At 41.6% G+C, this 19467-nt stretch overlaps 1 protein-coding gene across 3 annotated transcripts in view; it reads left to right on the forward strand.

The window, feature by feature from the left end:
- Positions 1–19437, forward strand: part of srpk2 (SRSF protein kinase 2) — a 69853-nt gene extending 50416 nt beyond the window's left edge. For 2 of the 3 annotated variants that reach the window (XM_034084533.1, XM_034084535.1), the window contains 12 exons: positions 615–702; positions 1421–1508; positions 2066–2172; positions 3456–3621; positions 5255–5295; positions 6014–6356; positions 7697–8632; positions 10944–11044; positions 11500–11607; positions 11692–11761; positions 14077–14169; positions 17112–19437. In XM_034084533.1, the coding sequence (XP_033940424.1) occupies positions 615–702; positions 1421–1508; positions 2066–2172; positions 3456–3621; positions 5255–5295; positions 6014–6356; positions 7697–8632; positions 10944–11044; positions 11500–11607; positions 11692–11761; positions 14077–14169; positions 17112–17296 (2326 nt within the window). In that variant the 3' untranslated portion in view covers positions 17297–19437. Of the gene's footprint in view, positions 1–614; positions 703–1420; positions 1509–2065; positions 2173–3455; positions 3622–5254; positions 5296–6013; positions 6357–7696; positions 8633–10943; positions 11045–11499; positions 11608–11691; positions 11762–13183; positions 13277–14076; positions 14170–17111 lie in introns of all 3 variants that reach the window. The other variant, XM_034084534.1, reaches the window with a different exon arrangement.
- The last annotated feature ends 30 nt before the right edge of the window (positions 19438–19467 follow it).

Genomic DNA, 19467 nt, shown 5'->3' on the forward strand with positions numbered 1-19467 from the left:
TGTCAAGTTGGTGAAGATGTTTCTTAGTTCGCATGTGTTTTGGCTCATTTGGGTTTTTATATTTGCATCGTTTCTGAAGCTGGAACACATTTCTCTTAATTGAAATGTTTTGGGCCGTTGTAGCGCGTTTGCACCTGTCGGCAAAATAAATATCAGTTATCACAGAGAGCCTACGGGATTTTTAAAGTTGAATATATTATTTATTTGTATAAATGTATATCTTGTGTGGGTGTAATCTTGTATCCACTCAGATTAAATCGAATATTTTGCTTTTCAAAAAAAGGTGATAATGTTTTATATACTTGGTATCCATGGTGATCTGTACAATAGGTCACGTGACTGGTGTAAGGAAGCTCAAACGATCCTGATAGCTGCAAACATGTGGTGAATAAAGCATGGTGTGCTGGAGAAGAGATTTGATTGACGTCTCATTAGTATTAATGTTATTTAAGTTACAAAATGCCACATTTGCAATTATAATGTGGGTCGTGTGAACAATGGCTCAAAGATGTGTGAAAAGGCATCATGATATCACTGCTATTTATACGATGCATTAATCAGCATTATTGGCTAGGTATGAACACGAGTGCATGTTTCTGTGTTTGTCATTCCAGAGTGAAGAACTTTGTGGCGATGAAGGTGGTGAAGAGCGCGCAGCATTACACAGAGACGGCCCTGGATGAGATCAAGCTGCTGCGATGTGTGAGGATCTGAGCAATTTGACATTCAAGTGTTTGGGAACCTTCCTCTTTCATCTCCCTTTGTTCTTTTGTTTGTTCATATCTGTGTCTTTTTGTTTGGACTCTTCTCAGGAAACGTTTTCTACTCCAGCTTTTCATCTTCTTATAAATCCCTTCCCTCCTCTTTCCCTCTCTCTTGACATTCGCACCTTGCACCTCCTCTACTCGGGTAACAAGAAACACTAAAGATACGCTGGTCATTTATCTTTCATGCTGGGTGCAGCAGAGGACAGCGACAGTCCATTTTTCAGCATCTTTATCTCTCATATCCCTCGCCTCTTCTTTTCCTCTCTTTCTCCTCCCTTCCCTATTCTCCTTCATCCGTCCAAATCCCCCTTTCTTTCTTTTTTTATCTTCTCGAATCAGAAACAGAATCACAATCAGAAACCCTTCATGAGTCAGTGCCTTTATATATACAGTCTATGGTCAGGGCAGACAAAGAAAGGCAAATTCCAGTACAGTTAACATACTAGTTTTTAAGTAAACGCACGTTAATAAAATACACATGCATAGTAAGACATTTTGTAATAAGTAGCAGCATTATGAAGTTAGTTTCATTTACTCTCTCTGTCCTTTTTCCTCCAGAGTTCTTTGTTTGTATACCATCTGTAATCAGTCTTCTCCTCCTCCCTCTTCCTGCTGTCACGTTTGCTTCATCTCGTTGTCCTCTTGTCCCCCAGGTGAGGGAGAGCGACCCAGCAGACCCCAACAAGGACATGGTGGTGCAGCTGATAGATGACTTCAAGATCTCTGGAGTCAACGGCATACGTATCCCAATCGTGTGTGTGTGTGTGTGTGTGTGTGTGTGTGTGTGTGTGTGTGTGTGTGTGTGTGTGTGTGTGTGTGTGTGTGTGTGTGTGTGTGTGTGTGTGTGTGTGTGTGTGTGTGTGTGTGTGTATGTGTGTGTGTGTGTGTGTGTGTGTGTGTGTGTGGTGTGTGTGTGTGTGTGTGTGTGTGCTGTGTGGTGTGTGTGTGTGTGTGTGTTGTGTGTGTGTGTGTGTGTGGTGTGTGTGTGTGTGTGTGTGTGTGTGTGTGTGTGTGTGTGTGTGTGTGTGTGTGTGTGTGTGTGTGTGTGTGTGTGTGTGTGTGTGTGTGTGTGTGTGTGTGTGTGTGTGAGTTATGGGGACAAATTGGAGGTCCCATAAGGGGAATCATTAATTTTAGGGTGAAGACTTGGTTAGGTTAAGGGCTAGGGTTGGGCATGTGTTGGTTAAAGTTAGGATAAGTCTCCAGGAAATGCATGTAATGTCCCCTGAAGTGATGTATACATGGTGTGTGCTCGTGACAAAGATATAGTAGTGTTAGTCCTTGACTGTCCGTCCCAGATGTGTGTATGGTGTTTGAGGTGCTAGGTCACCACCTGCTGAAGTGGATTATTAAATCCAACTACCAAGGTCTGCCGCTGCCGTGTGTCAAGAGCATTATCAAACAGGTAAGGACACACACACACACACACACACACACACACACACACACACACACACACACTAAATACTATTGGCATGTTCAAAACACATTTATAACACACAATTTCAACTGCATCATGGAGCCTCCAGTGACTTCAGAAACACTGCGTTGAAGGAAATGTAATGTGGAGAGAGATAAGTCTGCTGATAATACAACGGACAAATCTGTAAACACATATTGAAAACTAAATAAAAAATGTACAGTATATGACGATCAGAAAATCAGAAATCCTTTACCCTAACCCTAGACCGCAAGCACATGGTAAACATAACATAACAAAATAAAGCAAATAAGTTCACATTCAAAACATAAAAAGATTAGGGCACATATGGAAAGTAATGAAGTAGCAGACAGATAACCATGATGAGGACAATGATGATGGATCAAGCAGTGGCTTCCTCTTTTCAGTGTTCCTTGCCTGATTGCTGTCTGGAAAAATGCATGCTCATCAAACGCGTCTTTCACAATATGACAACAAATTAAAACATAGGAAGCAATCCATGAACTGATGTTGTTTTACAAATGGGTTGGATTCTCTTTAAGAAGAAAGATGCCAGGCTAGCTACACTTTTATAGTTGGCAGAACTATTCTGTGAAGCTGTGGTACTTTTAAATTAGGCAAAATTAGCGTTTGTGTATCATGATACAGTATTTTCATTTGGAATTCATCACGAGAAGAAGGTCAAGATCTTATTCACAGACTATTGAAGGCTGATTTGAGAGAGAAGAAAGACACATGGTGTAAATATATGTATAATAAAAACAAGAGGCAAAATTCACACCCATTACTCGTAATAATACATTCCATTGTGCACTTCACACTCCAGTACCGCTGCCTTCATAAGACGCAGCTCTTTGAGGCATTTTCCCCTCGGCAACCTGATGAGGATGGGGAGTTGATCCGATTCAGCCGCTGCCAGCCACTCGACAGCCAAACGGGAGATGAGTAGAAAATAAATGAGACTGTTCCCCGCTTCCATCCCAAAGCCTCTGGACAGCATCAAATGAAACAGTGAAGCAGAAACATCAACAGCCTCTCGTCTCTGCCCTCAGAGGATGACCAGCATTAGGAGAATGGATAATCTGGCTCTGAAGAAGAGAGAATGAATGAAAGGGAGATAGATGAAAAAGGAAAGCGCTGAATAGTGTTGAGGCCTTGTCTGCAGAGTGTAATAATGCCTAAACAAGATGTGCGAGCATGTTTCTCGCTGATACAATCTGTGTCTGTTTATCGGAATGTGTGTGTAGGTCCTGCAGGGTCTGGACTACCTCCACACCAAATGTAAAATCATCCACACGGACATCAAGCCAGAGAACATCCTGATGTGTGTAGACGATGCTTTTGTTAGGCGTATGGCCATGGAGGCCACCGAATGGCAGAAAGCTGGAGCCCCCCCACCCTCCGGATCAGCAGGTAGACACACACACACACACACACACACACATCCACCCACCCACACCCACACTATGTCTGTTTTATAGAAAACAGTGCAACCTTTCGGAAGTGTTCCTTTATGCTGAGTTAGTTTTGAAGTGGCTAGACATGCTAGCTTTTTCCCATTGTTTCCAGTCTTCATGCTAAGCTAAGCTAACTGGCTGCTCATTAGGTGTATATAGTATTTGGTGTACAGACGTAAGAGAGGTCGATATTCTAAGCATATCTTTCATTCATATTTCTTAATGTTTTAACATACAGATTTTTCCCTCAAACGTTGCTACTAAGTTAGCATTGTTTCACTTTGGTACATTAAAAGAGAACTTTTTAGAGTACATTGAACTTTGGCCGAAACATAGGATCGGTTGGTTTAGTGTTTTATTTGTGCAAGACGTGTAGCTTCTTCATAGACATTTTTGTTTTTAGGACAAAGGGTAATAATTCAGAACATGTAAGCTAATTGGGATTGCTGCGAAAAAACACGAATGGCAAATAATGTAGAAAAATATGTTGGTGTGATATTTATAGTGAAGAATAATCTTCCAAGTTGAATATGGAATAAGTGTTCAGTAAAGGAAAAAGGGTTCACAGAGATGCTTTTTTTGCCTCCTCAGTTTCCAAACAGATATTTTTTGCTTTTTCATCTCCCGGCACCAAGTTCCCCTACTGAAAGAAAAATCCAGTTCTAAAAAAGATAACAGTCTCTCCAAACTCTACATGAACCCTGTCCTCCCGGTGAACCCCCCCCACATAAGCTGTCAATTGCTTTCATCATCCTTTCGGAGTCTGTCTGAGCCGTAGGGTAACCAATTATACTGCTTACATTGCTTCACAATTAAAGTGAGGCGCATAACCATCAACTGTCAAAACACAGGAGCTTATGGTAATACAAACTGTCTCTGACTGAAGAGACAAAATAAATCAAATCATTTATCGTCATTTAGAAAAGTGTAGACATGTTTATTCTAGCTACATTTATTTTATAAATGCGAGTTTCATTTGGGATGTCTCAGAAAAGTAGGTATGGAGGAGGAAAATGGCAGTAACTAGTTTTCAGTTTATTTAGGATTTATTTTTGGTGGTTGATATATAAGTATACTTCCTGAACAGCTAAGTAACACACCTTTAATCGATAACATTAAAATGGTTCAGTCCATTCTTAAATGATTGTGTTGTGCCCCACTTTGCTGTTGAGTGTTCACATTAGGAGAACATCAATGTACAATTGATTGATGATATTCAATTTGACACCATCTTCGAAATTGTCCTTATCCCTAAGAATATTTAAAAATAACATTGATTGGTGTTAGATCATTGAGGTGAGAATAGTTTACCACATTCTCAGGCTTAAGAAGAATAAACCATTCATATTACAGACATCTGGGACGATGAATTAATTCTGTTGGATTCTGGAGGATCTATTTCTTCGTTGTTGTGCACATCTCTCACTTCACCTACAGATTCTGTACGTATGAGGTCTATAAAAGGCAACAAACCTAACTCTCTTCCCGGACAGTGGAGTATTGAACTCGGTGTGAACTTGGTTGTGTGGCGAATTGATGTTCATGAAACTTTGAAGCCTCTGACTGTGGTTTTTCTTTATGCCTGTCAGTTAGCACAGCCCCGCAGATCAAACCGGTGAATACAACAGATGTGAGTATAAAACAATAGACACACACACACACACACACACACACACAGACACACACACACACACACACACACACACACACACACACACACACACACACACACACACACACACACACACAGTCAGGCACATACAGCATCAAACACTGTTTGGTGTTGTTTCTCTGATGCTAGAGGCCCTTTGATGGTACTCAGTGCCACGCAATATCTGTAGGCAATCCTCAACATTTCTCACAACAGTTATTTTAAACTTCTACCACTACTTTAGCAACAATGTTAGTTTAATGATTCCCCAATTAATGGGTTTGCAGCAATGTCAGACTTTGGAAAATACCTCACTAGATGCAGGTAAGCTATACATTAGTTTTAAATGCCTGCCCCATCAGAGGAACTTGAAAATAAGTGATTGTATCATATAAGAAGATTTTGGTGCTGTCCTGTGAAAACCATGTATCTCCAAAAACATCAATTTATTATTTATTTTTTGGTGACTGCTTAATTCAGAGTCTTTAAAAGGTTGTATTATTTTCTCAAACCGTAAGACAGTGGTGATATGATATTTCAAATGTACTTATATTTAATGTTATAAACATACAATGGAACTTTTAGTGCACTCACAAATCATAACACACAGTTCAAATAAATAGCAATACTCGTCATGCCTCCCTTTGTGACTCTCCCTCTTCCTCTTCCTCTCCTGTCCGTTCTGATTTCCTCCCAGGTGGGAAAGATCTCCAAGAACAAGAAGAAGAAGCTGAAGAAGAAGCAGAAGCGGCAGGCGGAGCTGCTGGAGAGGCGGATGCTGGAGATCGAAGCGCTGGAGAGAGAGGCCGAGAAGAAGGAGGAGAGATCCAAAGACGGGGGAGAGAAAGGGGAACACGAACACACCCCTCGTCCCTCTCAACCGCAGCTGGGCCCCAGCATGGCTCTGGGAGAGAGCGACGATGACGATGATGATGAGGAGGACGGGGAGGATGAGGAGGAGGAGGAGGAGGAGGTGGGAGAGAGGGAGAGGGAGAGAGAGAGGGAGAAGGACAGGCCAATGAGATTGACCAATCATACATGTGAGTACTTTCAAGTGTTCCCAGGTTTAGTGTTATAATTAATAAATCACTTAATTAAAGTGTGTTAAAAATGCTGCCTTTCTTTAAAGGGGCTCTTTTATGAAAATGTTCAGTCATGTTGTGTCTCTCCTGGGACATGTCTCCATGCTTTAATGTTCAAAAGGCTCTTTTTTTTTCCCTTTTACCTCTTTTCACCCTCTGTCTGAAACCAGAGCCCAGTCTGCTCTGATTGGTTAGCTGGCCGGTCAACCGCTTAGAGATGTCCCGCCCCTTAGCCTATTACGTACAATGTGTTGGAGCGCTAGCCAATAGAAGCGCGAGTGTTACATAATGTGATCATTATGTTACGAAAGTAAACAAAGGAATCCAATGGAGGCGTTTCAGGCCAGGGGGGGGGATTTTAGCCTGCAGACCATTTACATGCACATAAAACTATGTAGCACAACAGGAAAGGGAAAACCCCAAAAGCATAATAGGGCCCCTTTAAAATGATAAATAGCGTATATTGCATGTGATTTGATATTGGTTGTATTTTAGGGCAGTGCAATTGTTTTCTTTTTTGCAAACAAACGTTCTTTTTGATGAGTCTTAATCACCAAACACATTGATTCTATTCTTAAACCCGTGCATCGTTTCATTATAGAAACAAATGACATACATAGTCTTTATTAGCATTGCATGGCTTTACTTCATATTCAAACAGTTGGCGCGTTCACACCGGAGTGCTTTTCCCACAATAGTTCATCAGAACTCAGATATATTTGCGTTCACACCTCCTCTTTTTGATTCTTCTCTCCTTATAGGAATCTAAACGTATTCTAATTTGAAGGCACCGGTTTGTTACCTTTAGTTCTTCACTGTAAACGGTGTGGTGTGCAATCCTCTCTTTCTTTGTGTGCGAAGTGAAAGTGAGATACATCCTGTACGTAGCTTAGGCTGCTCTCTTTGCTCTACTCTGGTTGTCAACGACTTGAAAGGTGATTTTTCTAAAGCGAGTACATCTTCAGCTTGAGTGAGTGTGTGAGTACGTAGTTCCATGCCGTCCGTCAGTGAATGACTAGGCGGTGGATTGGCTCCAACCACTCTGCCCACGCTGGTCACACTGTGTGTAGGAGACGAGGTTGATTCACAAGAAAGAAAAATAGAAACTCCGTCTCCCTCCTCCACCTTCTGTCTCCTCACCTTCTGCTTCTTTTATTCTCCTTATCTCTTGTGCCTCCTCTCCAGTCTCTCTTCATGGCTCTTTATTCACTGCCTACACCGCCTTTGATTGCGTCTCTATCTCCTTCCCACTCACTCGCTTCCTCTTTTAACAGTATTTCCTCTGCGTCTTCTTTTAGGTGCGGCGCCTCCCCAGGAGCAGAACGAGGAGCTCCACATCAACGAAGACGACCCGGATGCGGATGAGGAGGTGGATGAGGAAGACGAGGATGACGAGGAAGAGGAGGAGGAGGAGGAGGAGGAGGAGTCCACGCCTGTCGCTGAAAAAGATGATGCCACTCTCCCCAACACGAATGAGGGTAATGGAAATTCCACCAAAGCAGAGGTAGAGGAGGATGGGGAGGAGGAAGAGGAGAATGCGGGGGAGGAGGAAGGGTTAAAAGGAGCCGAGAATGAGGAAGAGGAGGTGGAGGGCAAGGTAGAGGAGGAGGAGGACGAGGACGAGGAGAAAAAGACTGAAAAGGGGAAAAACAAAACAGAGGAGCCAAAGGGTGAGAGCAAAACAGAGGATGAGGAGGCAGCTGTAGAGGATGAGGAGTCAAAGGAGAAGGAGAGGGAGGATGAGGAGGACGAAGATGAGGACGAAGATGACGAGGACGACGACACGACCACAGAACTCCTCACAGAATCCACCTCGCCCATGAAACACCAGAACAACAAGAGCAATGTGGCCAAAACCAATGGGCACGTTTCGTTGGGATCCGAGGGACGGAAACCGAACCCTGACAATCCTCCGCCCCGCCCCTCCTCCACCGCCGAGACCCTCCTCTGCCCCCTGGTGGAGTCGGAGCTCAGCTACACAGACCGGGACCACTCTCTCAGCTCCGGGTACGAGCTGTACAACGGAGACCTGGGCGAGCCGGGGCTGACCAACGGAGGCAGCATCCGCCTTCCTCCCATCATCCCTCTCTTCCCCGAACTGCCCCTGGATCCTCTGCCGGGAAACCCCATTTCTGTGGGAATGGTGGACATCGGAGCGGGCCCGTCCCCCAACAGCCCCACGGCTGACCGCAGTCGCACTGTGTCCTCCTCCAGCACGGGAGACACTCCCAAGGGTGAGACGGTTTATTATATTCACTGATTCACACACACAGCGATCTACATCTTCACACATTTACAATTACTGATTTACTAATATAAGAAATCTATTTAGGAACTCTAAACTTTAAAGTATTTAATTAATGTATAAAGCCATTTTAGGTAAGCTTCCACTCTACATATGTGCCAGATTTGCTCCAGTTTGTAACTCTTACAACCTCAGATCCAGTGCCTGGATACGGGTCCAGGTTCCTGCTGGAAAAAGGAGTTTTTTTCATTATGGTCCTTGGACTTGGAATGACCTTCAATCGCGACTCAAACTGACGGCACTTGTCCCTATAGCATGTTTTGAATTGAAGTTGTCTGAAGTCCTTACCACCAGCTGCTCTTGCAGTAATAAGTAGTGCACCTTTCTTACTGTCCTAATGTGCTCAATGTAGTGACTGCTTTTTCGTCTTTTGTTGTCTTAGTTATGTTCTCTGTATTTTATATGTTTGTGTTATGTGTTATGTGTAACTCTGCTGCCTTCTTGGCCAGGTCAGCATTGCAAATGAGATTCTATCTCAATGCTTTTATCTCGTTAAATAAAGGTTAAATACATTTTAAAAATAATATTTAGGAGATAAAACCTGTTAAGTTTTGTGCTCCTTAAAGGTGGGGTAGGTAATTCACTTCAGAAACACTTTTTGTTATATTCCATGGAATGCTCTTAACATCCCGATAGCAATGAATATATTAAATGCTTTGACAAAAATGTCATCTGTGGAAGCCGTACTGTAAAAAGCACGACCAATCATTTTATCCGGCCCGGCTAAAGTAACTGGATGGCCTACCTGCCTGTCAGCCTTCCATCTGTGCACAAACTTATCTCGTGCCCTCATTGGTCATGTGCGTGTTCGTGTGTGTTGGAGGAGGGGCTCTGTGAGGAAGTGGCAGATTTTTTCCGGTTGTGTATTTTCAAATTCTAGCGATCTCGAGCCGGTTTCTCAAACTTACCTACCCCACCTTTAAATGTAATATGGGGCGTTCCTTCATTGTACATTACACAGAGTTTGTGGGTGACTACACAGGCAGGGGTTAAGTTGTTAAACTGTTCTTGAAAATGTCTCTTTAACTTCTACTCACTCCCACCACATCATTTTTTTCCACTAAATTTCGAAAAACTCTCTCTCTTTTAACAATGTAACTATGGAGACCACAAAAAAGAGCAACCGGTAATATAAAAAGGCAGAGAGTTATTTGTTTACATTTTTGACACAATTATCACATTAAGACATATATAACGTGTAAGAGAAAGAGAGAGTCCATCCCATTCAAAATGTTAAAATGGAGGCAATTGTAATCCCACTCTTTGAGTAATAAACTAGTTTGACTGGGGCTCTTCGACTTATATTTATTAAAGTTATTAGAGTTATAAAATATACAGTTATTTGCAGTTAGTGGATTCATGTATTGAGTGACACACAACAAGGCAAGGCTATATTTATATAGCACCTTTCAACACAAGGCAATTCAAGATGCTTCACAAAAATGAAAGACATTCAGAAAAAGGCATTTAAAAACAGTCATTAAAAAGCAAAGATAATAAAATAAACATTAAAGAAAGAAAAAATACATGAATAAAAAGTTACAGTGCAGTTTAAGATGTGAATAGTTCACACGGAAGTTCCACTTTACTGATGCCTTTCTTTAAGGTTTCTCCGAACATGATCTGTGTACGCTTGTATGGCACATACGCCCCGAGCAGCATACACAGAGAAAACCAGCCAGGACAAAGTCAACAAAACATGCTAAAATGTATAAAAGTATAAATAAAACAAACTACTGCACCAATACCGCCTAAATTCTGCTTTCTTTTTGCCAAAGTCGACTTTGCAAAGGTTATTTAAATGTAATCTTCGGATAGGTGACGAATCAGCGGAAAATAAACAACCATCAATGCTTGTTTTGCATTATAGCTGCCTGAGAAGAGAATCCAGTTGCTCATTATTACGTTTCAGAGTCATGCACATAGTCCTCTGGGTATTATTAATGACTCATCACCACCATTACTCATCCACCCACACCATTCATATTATTATCATTACACTTCGACACTCTTTCCAGCTCGAGGGTCACTTTTAGGATCACATCTCCAGAGCCTCATAGGGAACACCACATAAAGCCAGTGAAACAACACTATAAATATGTCATCACGACTATGCCAGGATTGGATTTGTTGTTGAAAAAAGCCATAGCGCCTCTGATCTTTCATAAATGTCAATTATTACGTTGTATCTTTGCTAAATGTGTGTGTTAACCTTGTTCTTTCCCTCCACCTTCTCCCAGTTAAAGCCCGAGCTGCAGATCTGCTGATCAACCCTCTGGACCCGCGCAACTCTGAGACTATTCGAGTCAAAATTGCTGATCTTGGAAACGCCTGCTGGGTGGTAAGACTGTCTTGAAATTGATATATAACTGGATTGAATGCACTGTATTTGAAGCGTTTTTACGTACTGTCTAAGCAGCAGCACAGTGGTACAATTATTGTTGATTGTATATTATAAACATTGACATTCAAGCTTGACAAAATCCAGTTGGAAACGTTTATTTCGAGGAGTTTGAAATGGTAGCTTTGAACAATTATTATTTGCATTCAGAAGTTTTCTTTCGAGGGCTGATCTTATGAACCAATCAAATTGCAACAGTATACACACTAGAATCACAGATTGTTATTGAACTTTGACTATGTCTATAAAAAGGTGGCTTCACATAAATTAACAAGACACTAGGGGGCAGCAAGAGTCATTGTTGTTAATTTTGCATTCATAAAAGTTGTTATAGAAGCACTATAGGGATTAGGATGCAGAACCCCTCTGTAAGGTTTGTTTTTCTCCCTTCGCAGCACAAGCACTTCACAGAGGACATCCAGACGAGACAGTACCGCTCCATCGAGGTCCTGATAGGAGCGGGTTACAGCACTCCTGCAGACATCTGGAGCACTGCCTGCATGGTGAGGACACATAGATACATACAGTGACTCGTTCCTTTATATCAGTATACACTCGAGTAAAATACTTTATTTGATCTCTTGTAGACTTTTGAGCTGGCCACTGGAGATTACTTATTTGAGCCCCACTCTGGCGAGGACTACTCCCGTGATGAGGGTGAGTATTTAAATGTTCATGGTGTAAACGGACAAATATAGAAAACATGCTTTCGTAAGTGTTCCCCAGGGGAAAGTTGTATTTAAAGACTTATTATTATTACATTTTAATTCTCTTGATGTGCATTTTTAAATGAAAACGAGCTAATATTAATGGAAAATGTCGCTAAATGTTTTTGAAAGTGTTCTTACTTTAATTTGAGGTATTTTTGTATACAATGTGTCTATGTGTGCTATTCAATCTCAATTTGCTTTACCGATTGAATCCATTGTTCAGATGCATTGATGCCAAGTGTGCCACAACGTGCACTGATGCAGTCACAGCTTGAAATTCATTCACTAAACTTTAATTTACTTGTAATTAAGTTTGAAAAACGCTTAATACAAGTGCAGACACCAACATTCGATCTGTACACTTTTTTCTTTTATAGATTGTACAGTTTTAAGCATGCATGTGTGGTTTTGTCAGCATGTCGTCCACAGAAAAGTGTGGCTATTGTTTCTAACAATGCATCTGAACAATGGCCAAGAACTGTGATATACTAATTTATTCATTATAAATTAAAAACCTATACATTGATAAAAATGGCCAAAATGAGTTTAGCTACCCCCTTCCCCAAATCCCCCTATCCACTGTCAACTGTAAATTCTGTCCTTTTATTCTGCTGCTTTGCCTCCACTCATCTTCACCCAACCTTTCTTAGATATAGAGAGACATCACACATTGTCCTGTCATTGTTCTCAATCTATAGATACCGGATCTGTTTTGTAGAAACAGTTAAGCGGTGACAGTTAGTAGCAGAAGCATGAAGTCACATGTTCATTCATAACGAAAATCAGACCCTGTGTATGCACCCTCATCCTCACCTCATCTCTTTATCTCCTGTGAGCTTTGATCTCAGCAGCTCGTCCTGTCATTGTTCCCATTGCATGTGACTCACAGTTAGCCTCGTTTGGCATGTTTTGCACAGGCAATAAGCCAGTGTCAGATTGATCATGATTCAAACCTTTCATCTCCCTCCATTGAGGCCAACTAGAAAATCTAGCTTCAGGTTTCGCTTCATTCAACTCTGAATCTCATGCATGTCTCTTTTATTCCAAGGCTGATTATTTCATTGCATCACCTCTGCTGTGGAGGCACAGCTCACTAACACAGGTTGTTCTCCTTTACTGTCTGTGACTTTCTCTTTTTTCCTTCCTCTCCCCTCTCTTTTTACTCCTCCCCAAACCCCTCCATGATCTTTTGTATCTGTCCCTTCCTTATTTATTTTCCTATCCACATTCTACCCTCTTTACTTTCATCTCTCCTTCTCTTTTATTTAAGTTTCCCCTTCCTTGTCTTTCTTCTTTCTCTTTTTCTTCTTCGTCCTTCTTCCTTTCCCCCTTTCCCTCCCTCCCTCCCACCTCCCTCTCTCCTCTATAGACCACATAGCCCACATCATAGAGCTGCTCGGCTGTATTCCGAGGCACTTTGCGCTCTCCGGAAAATACTCCCGGGAGTTCTTCAACAGAAGAGGTAGCGCTGGCTAGAGAGCTGGTGGGACTGGGACACACAGAGGCCAAAAACGTACAGACATGGACACTAGCTTAACCCATAATAAAATAAGCTTATATTGCTGTGGATTAGATGGGTAATAACTGGATGTATTAAAGGTCACCTATTGTGCAAAATCCACTTTTTCACGTCTTTTATACATCAACATGTGTCCCCTCTGTAAAGAGATTCTGAAAGTTTCAGGAAGAAAGACCCCCTCTCTTTTTGTCCTGATCCATTTATATAAAAACCCGTCTGAAAAAGAGCTGATCAGATTTTGGCCACTTTATGATGTCATAACGATTTTTTGGCTTGTGTAACTATTAGCCAATCAGCAACCAAGGTAACCCCCGCCCCCCGTATCACTTGAATCTCCTCCTAGAGCACCATTGTGTTCTCTCTCAGAGGGGCGTGGGGAGGGGCTCCTTATTTTCATCTAAAGTAACAGACAGAGAATCAGCACTTTTGAACCAGGGCTGAAACAGAGGGGATTATGGGATGCTGCAATGATCTGTTTGGTATATATCTGAGACCTGTAATATATTGATGAAAAGCAGTATCATAGGGACCTTTTAATTAAACATTTTGACTGAAATCAGTGGGATCAATCTCATAAAATCCCCACCACTTGAGGGGTTAAAGCAACTGTGTGTTCCGTGGAGCACCCCAAGGCAGCAGTGTGTGTCGGTCCCATACAGCCCGCCGTGTTGATGTGTGTGTGTGTGCATGTTGTAATGCTGAATCGTGCCTGTTCCCTCTGTGATGTATGTGGTGGTGGGCAGACCACATCGCTCTGATCATGGAGCTCCTTGGGAAGGTACCACGCAAAGTGTTCGCTGCCGGGAAGTTCAGCCGAGAGTTTTTCTCCAAGAAAGGTAAACAACACCGGGGTCAAAGGTCGTCAGGAGAAGGGCAGGGGAGGCCTCATGTAGCTGTGTGAGAGGAGGAGCTGCGTCGAGGTTTTGGGACGTTTTTAGTGTCATTACGTTTGCAGTACTGCCACAGTATTCTAAATGAAGGCGGTTCAAATCGTTTTTTCACAGCAACAATGCCATTAACTAACTACATTCCATGTAGCTTTGTTGATTCCCATTAATATTGCATCATTATGAAATGATCACAATGTATTTGAGTTTTAGACTTCAGGTTTATGTCGTTTTTTGTTCTCTGGAAAGACAACATTTTCATGGTTTAATAGGTCAATAAAAACACATTCCTAAATAAAGGCACACCTGCTGTGGCCTGAAGTAAATTACATTTGACACAAAAACATGTTCAATTCAAAGACTACATTACTTGATTAAAAAAAGGCAAATCAGGTTTTGCTGATTTTGTTGTACATATTTGAAGTATTTTTCTTATATGTAGTAGGAAAGTGGTCCTATATAATATAGTCAAAATAATATTTTAATACGCCTTTGGGCAATAGAGCATATAATAATAAAGTAATACTGATTTCTACTTATGGAATGCAACAAAATGGTTCATTTAATTCACTGCCATCAGAGGAAAAATCAGACATTTATAGACATGTATTATCTTAATATAGATTTCAACGAACCAGCATAGATCGTTTATACCTTTTTTATTATGATTTAATTTGAAATATAAATGTATGAAACAACCAGAATCAAAACAACCAATTGCACTTGAAGTAATTCACCTCTACAGATTGTATTTTGAGGGTAAATCAATAACTTAATGGTGAGTGTTAAAGAAGAAGGTATTCTATTCCAGTAATAAGATTACAATGGCAGGATTTACAATAACAGTGATAGTAAAGTCGTGCTCTCAGAACAGTGAGGCTTTACTGCACCTCAGGTCTTAAATGTCTCTGACTGCTCCTCTATGAGCCCGGTAAGTGTCTGGATCTGTGTTTGGTACAGCCGATAACCCTTTGCACTCTCATTTATTCTCTTTTCCCCCCAATCTCCTTCCCTTTCTGCTCATATATTCTTTATAACGTATCATGAGACCTGAATATTTTGCCTTTGATGTTGTCTCTATCTGCGGTCTGTGCCTGCACTTGATGTCTCAATGTTCTCTCTTTTATCCCCTGGTGCTCGGTTAATCTGGTCTGACTTTCCCGCTCTGTCTCTCCGGGCTTCTGCTGTTTGCTTTCTGAAGTGCGGTGCAATCAAGCGGCTGTGTTTCCTTTATGCACATTGATGGGGGAGACAAAACAATTGAACACTTTCATAAAAACACATTATAAATACACACAGTCATTTGGGACAGTCAATGTCTGTAATAATGAAAAAAACATCCTTTTAGACACTAAAACTTCATCAATACAATAAAAGGAATCTCAATGGTTTCCTTTCTCCCATCTCATGTTCTCCAATCAGTGTATAGGAAGGAGAGGTTACCATGGCAGCTGTGGTTTGAACTGACCCTTGGGTTTTGCCTCTATCATTAATCATCCGCTCCCAGACAACCATTTTCTTCCTCTATTTAATAAAGAACAATTTCCTCTCCTCGTGTGTTTCCATTACATCTCCACTTCTCTCTCTCTCTACCGGTCGCCCTTTGTTCTTGTGGTTTGCAGACAATAATTCTACAGGTTACTCAACCCCATCATTACAGCAGCTCTCAGTGTAACACACGTTCACAGTGGCAATGATACCAGGGAAATCAGCTGCTGTAGTGTTTGGCTGGAGCCTGCAGAATTATGGCCTGCTTCGGCCAAGGATTTAAGAGTCAGTTCACCCAAATAACCCCAAAAGATGTCTTGCCTTTTGTGGAATCTGTCCGGGCAGATATGTTTGTTTATTGGCACAAAACATTGAACAATTAAAAAGTTAAACAGCAACATCTTTTTTTAAATGTTTCATAGTCACTGTAAATGACCAAGTCCTGTATACAGTGTAGAGTAACAACCTGCAGCTTTTTAAGAATAAATACACCAAAATACACGATCTGTCTCATGTAAGCTCACGTTCTTAAAAATCAATGGCTGCTTTTAATAATAGAACGGTATTGATGGTGATATCTGTAATTCTGGCCCTGGTATAATAAAGTTAGTGGTATCTCCCACCCTAACTCTGTACCATCTGTACATACTTCACTGAGCACTGTTTTTATTAGTGTGATTTTTGTAAAAAAAAAAAGTTTTTGATTTTGTTCACATTTTGTCCTACTTGACCGTCCTGAGGTGGGGGCTGAGATCTCAGAGATAAATATCTTAAGTGAAGAGTCAAAACTAAAACGATCTGCATAGCTAGATATTACTAAGTGAAGTAAAATGATAATGCTGGTGTCTGATCTTTTTACATCAACCAACATACAAAACAAAACCAACAAACCTGTCTGTCGACCAACCCTTTCTGATCTCAATACTGTCTGTGGCAATCTATTTGCTACTGCCTAATGGGACAACAATATATATAGTACATTTCATTTCTAAAATGGCTTACATAAGTGTACTTTTTTTTTAGCTTACATTACTTTAACAGGTGTAAATAGTCAGTTAGTAGTTGGGGACTATTTTCAGCCGTGTATTATACAAATGTGTAGGTCTATGTATTTTTACAGCAGCAGCCAGTAGCCTATTTGTAGGCCTAGTACACAAAATAAGCCACAGTGCCATGTTCCTCATAATGAATGAACATCGTATCCATTACAAGTTGTCCACAGACAATTCATTGTAGGTTTTGGATGATCCTTCTTAAAAGTAACCTTAGTACTATCACCAGACTTTTGGGTTTTTCGAACAGAAACTACATTTTGGTGAACCGACCCTCTTAACTCCGCCCTTCTGTTTTATCTCTCACATCCTCATGCTATCATTGACTCTGCTCTCTGTCGCCCCCTGCAGGCGAGCTGCGGCACATCACCAAGCTGAAGCCCTGGTCCCTGTTTGACGTGCTGGTGGAGAAGTACGGCTGGGCGCACGAAGACGCCGGCCTCTTCACCCAGTTCCTTCTGCCCATGCTGGAGATGGTTCCCGAGAAGAGGGCCTCGGCCGGCGAATGCCTCAACCACCCCTGGCTCAACTCGTAGCCACAATGTCTGATCAGATGCCCTCCTCCCTTCGTCCCCCCACTGTTAGCCCAAACACCCCCCCCCCCCCTGGTGGCAGCCGGTGGAACAACAGCATGGAGAGAAGCTAAAGACAGTCGGAGTAGATGATTATTCTTTCCTGCCCTATCCCACACATCCATTTCATGCTTATCTGAGTAGGCTTAAATACCACACAAGCCCCTCATACATTCCCAAAAGGAATTCAAAGACAAGCATATGGAGATAATTTGGCATAGTAGCTGTGTCTTCCAAAACATCTCCCAAAAAGATCATTTAAAGATAGATGCTGCTCACGTAAAAGGGAGAAGTCTGGGAAGAGATGTGCTTTGTTCTGCCGTGAAGAGCCAGTCCCTTCCATCTAATCTCCTACGAATTCTCAGTTGTACCTTGTTTGGATCCAGTCATGGATCACTGAGAGCTGCTGATCTTTTCGATGACGTGAATCAAAAGTCAACGTGAAGCTTCATCTGCCATGACCTTAACGTAGCTTGGGCCTCAAAGACAATTTTGTTTATGAGAAGATAATGAGCGCTGAGCTTAAGACCTATACATAGACCCTTCTTCTCTCTTTCCAGCCCTGTTGGCCTTCCTTGCGCTCCCTCGCCCTGCTATGGAAGGACGCACACCCACATCGTACTTAAAGTTTACACCCTGATTTCTTCCACAAATCCAATCCCAAGAAGCCCCTCCTAACTGTTTGGTGTCCCTTCTATCCCCCTTGTAAATGAGCTATATGCTCCTGCTGGGAGCCGCCTCAGAGAACTGGAGGGCAGCCAGTCCTCCAGGGGGCTGACAAAGACTGACAGAAAAAGTGCGGGACGAGCATTAAACAAAATACAATCAATTCAACACGGAGGAGGACTGCTTGGTCTTAAAAGACTATTTTTAAAATGCATGGAGAGACTGATGGATCAGCATGAACGGATATGACAAATGGACGATGGATGCGATATTTTATTTGTGCATTACGCTGCTTTCTTTCCTGTTTCATCACCTCTCTTGAACATTATGTTAGAAAGACTTATGTTAGGATATTTTGGTGTCCCCTCTGAGTGAGGAAACTATGTTACAACCTGTTCCCCTTCAGCTTTTGACATCCCTAATTCTTGGTCCTCAGCCATCATTCCTGAATTTTATTCCCAAGAACAATTCTGTTGATTCTGTCGTGGCACGTTTACCTAATCTATCTGATTGGTACTATTCCCCTTTTTTCCCTATAGAGGAACCCTTTGATCCCTTAACTATTCCAGAAAGGGGATGGTCACATGGAGGTTGCACTTGTCTTTGTAGATGTCCTTCAGGGATTTGAAACCTTTGTACATAGAACTGAGATCTTGCAACGCAGACAAGCGACCGTGGACAAAGTTTCAACACACAAGCATCATTCCAAAAACAGAGGCTGTCGTTGGCATATTTTATCTTCCTCTGACACAGTGGGCCATCGCTCCGCCCCTGGAGGGATGTTCATACTGAACTGTGCCACCTGGTGGCTGGGTGAGAGTACTGCATTGCCACACACTGCTGCTACTCTCAGTGCCAACGCTCCGAGACGTTCCACTTTATCTCTCCACTTAATCTCTATTTCTCTGTTACACACACACACACACACACAGAAACACACAAGAGAACATCGTCACAATTAGTCCAGTTGCCTATTTTTCGCAATAAATGAAAAAAGATGAGTATAAGTAAATGGTGAGATATTTTTAAAAACTATTTAATTCATTAAAAAGAGGGAAAAAAATAAAACAACTTTTCTCTGGTTGTTGTGACCGTGACATAATCTCGTCTTATACTGAGGTGATTGTGTTTGTCTTTTAGAGATGTTTTGATTTTCTTTTGTCATTGTTATTATTCATTATTATTTTTTTTACGCAGTTGTCACCTCTCCCCTCCCTCCTTACTTGAACAGTGCTGCTCTATCTGGGCTCTTGATGGTGATAAAAGAAAAAGTCAACAGTTTTGCAATAAAGGTATGTGATGAGTTTTTTTGCACCAAAAACCTCCTGATTTCACTCTTTCAGCCATGCTGACTGTTCTTCCTGATGACATTGACAGAAACGCATCTCTTGTCTGTGTTTTTCATTGACAGATTTAATAAAATTGTAAATTAATGGATACTGTGCCCATGATGTAATGAATGTTCTGCT

This window comes from Pseudochaenichthys georgianus, chromosome 6 (assembly GCF_902827115.2).
Source record: "Pseudochaenichthys georgianus chromosome 6, fPseGeo1.2, whole genome shotgun sequence".
Taxonomy (NCBI): Eukaryota; Metazoa; Chordata; class Actinopteri; order Perciformes; family Channichthyidae; genus Pseudochaenichthys; species Pseudochaenichthys georgianus.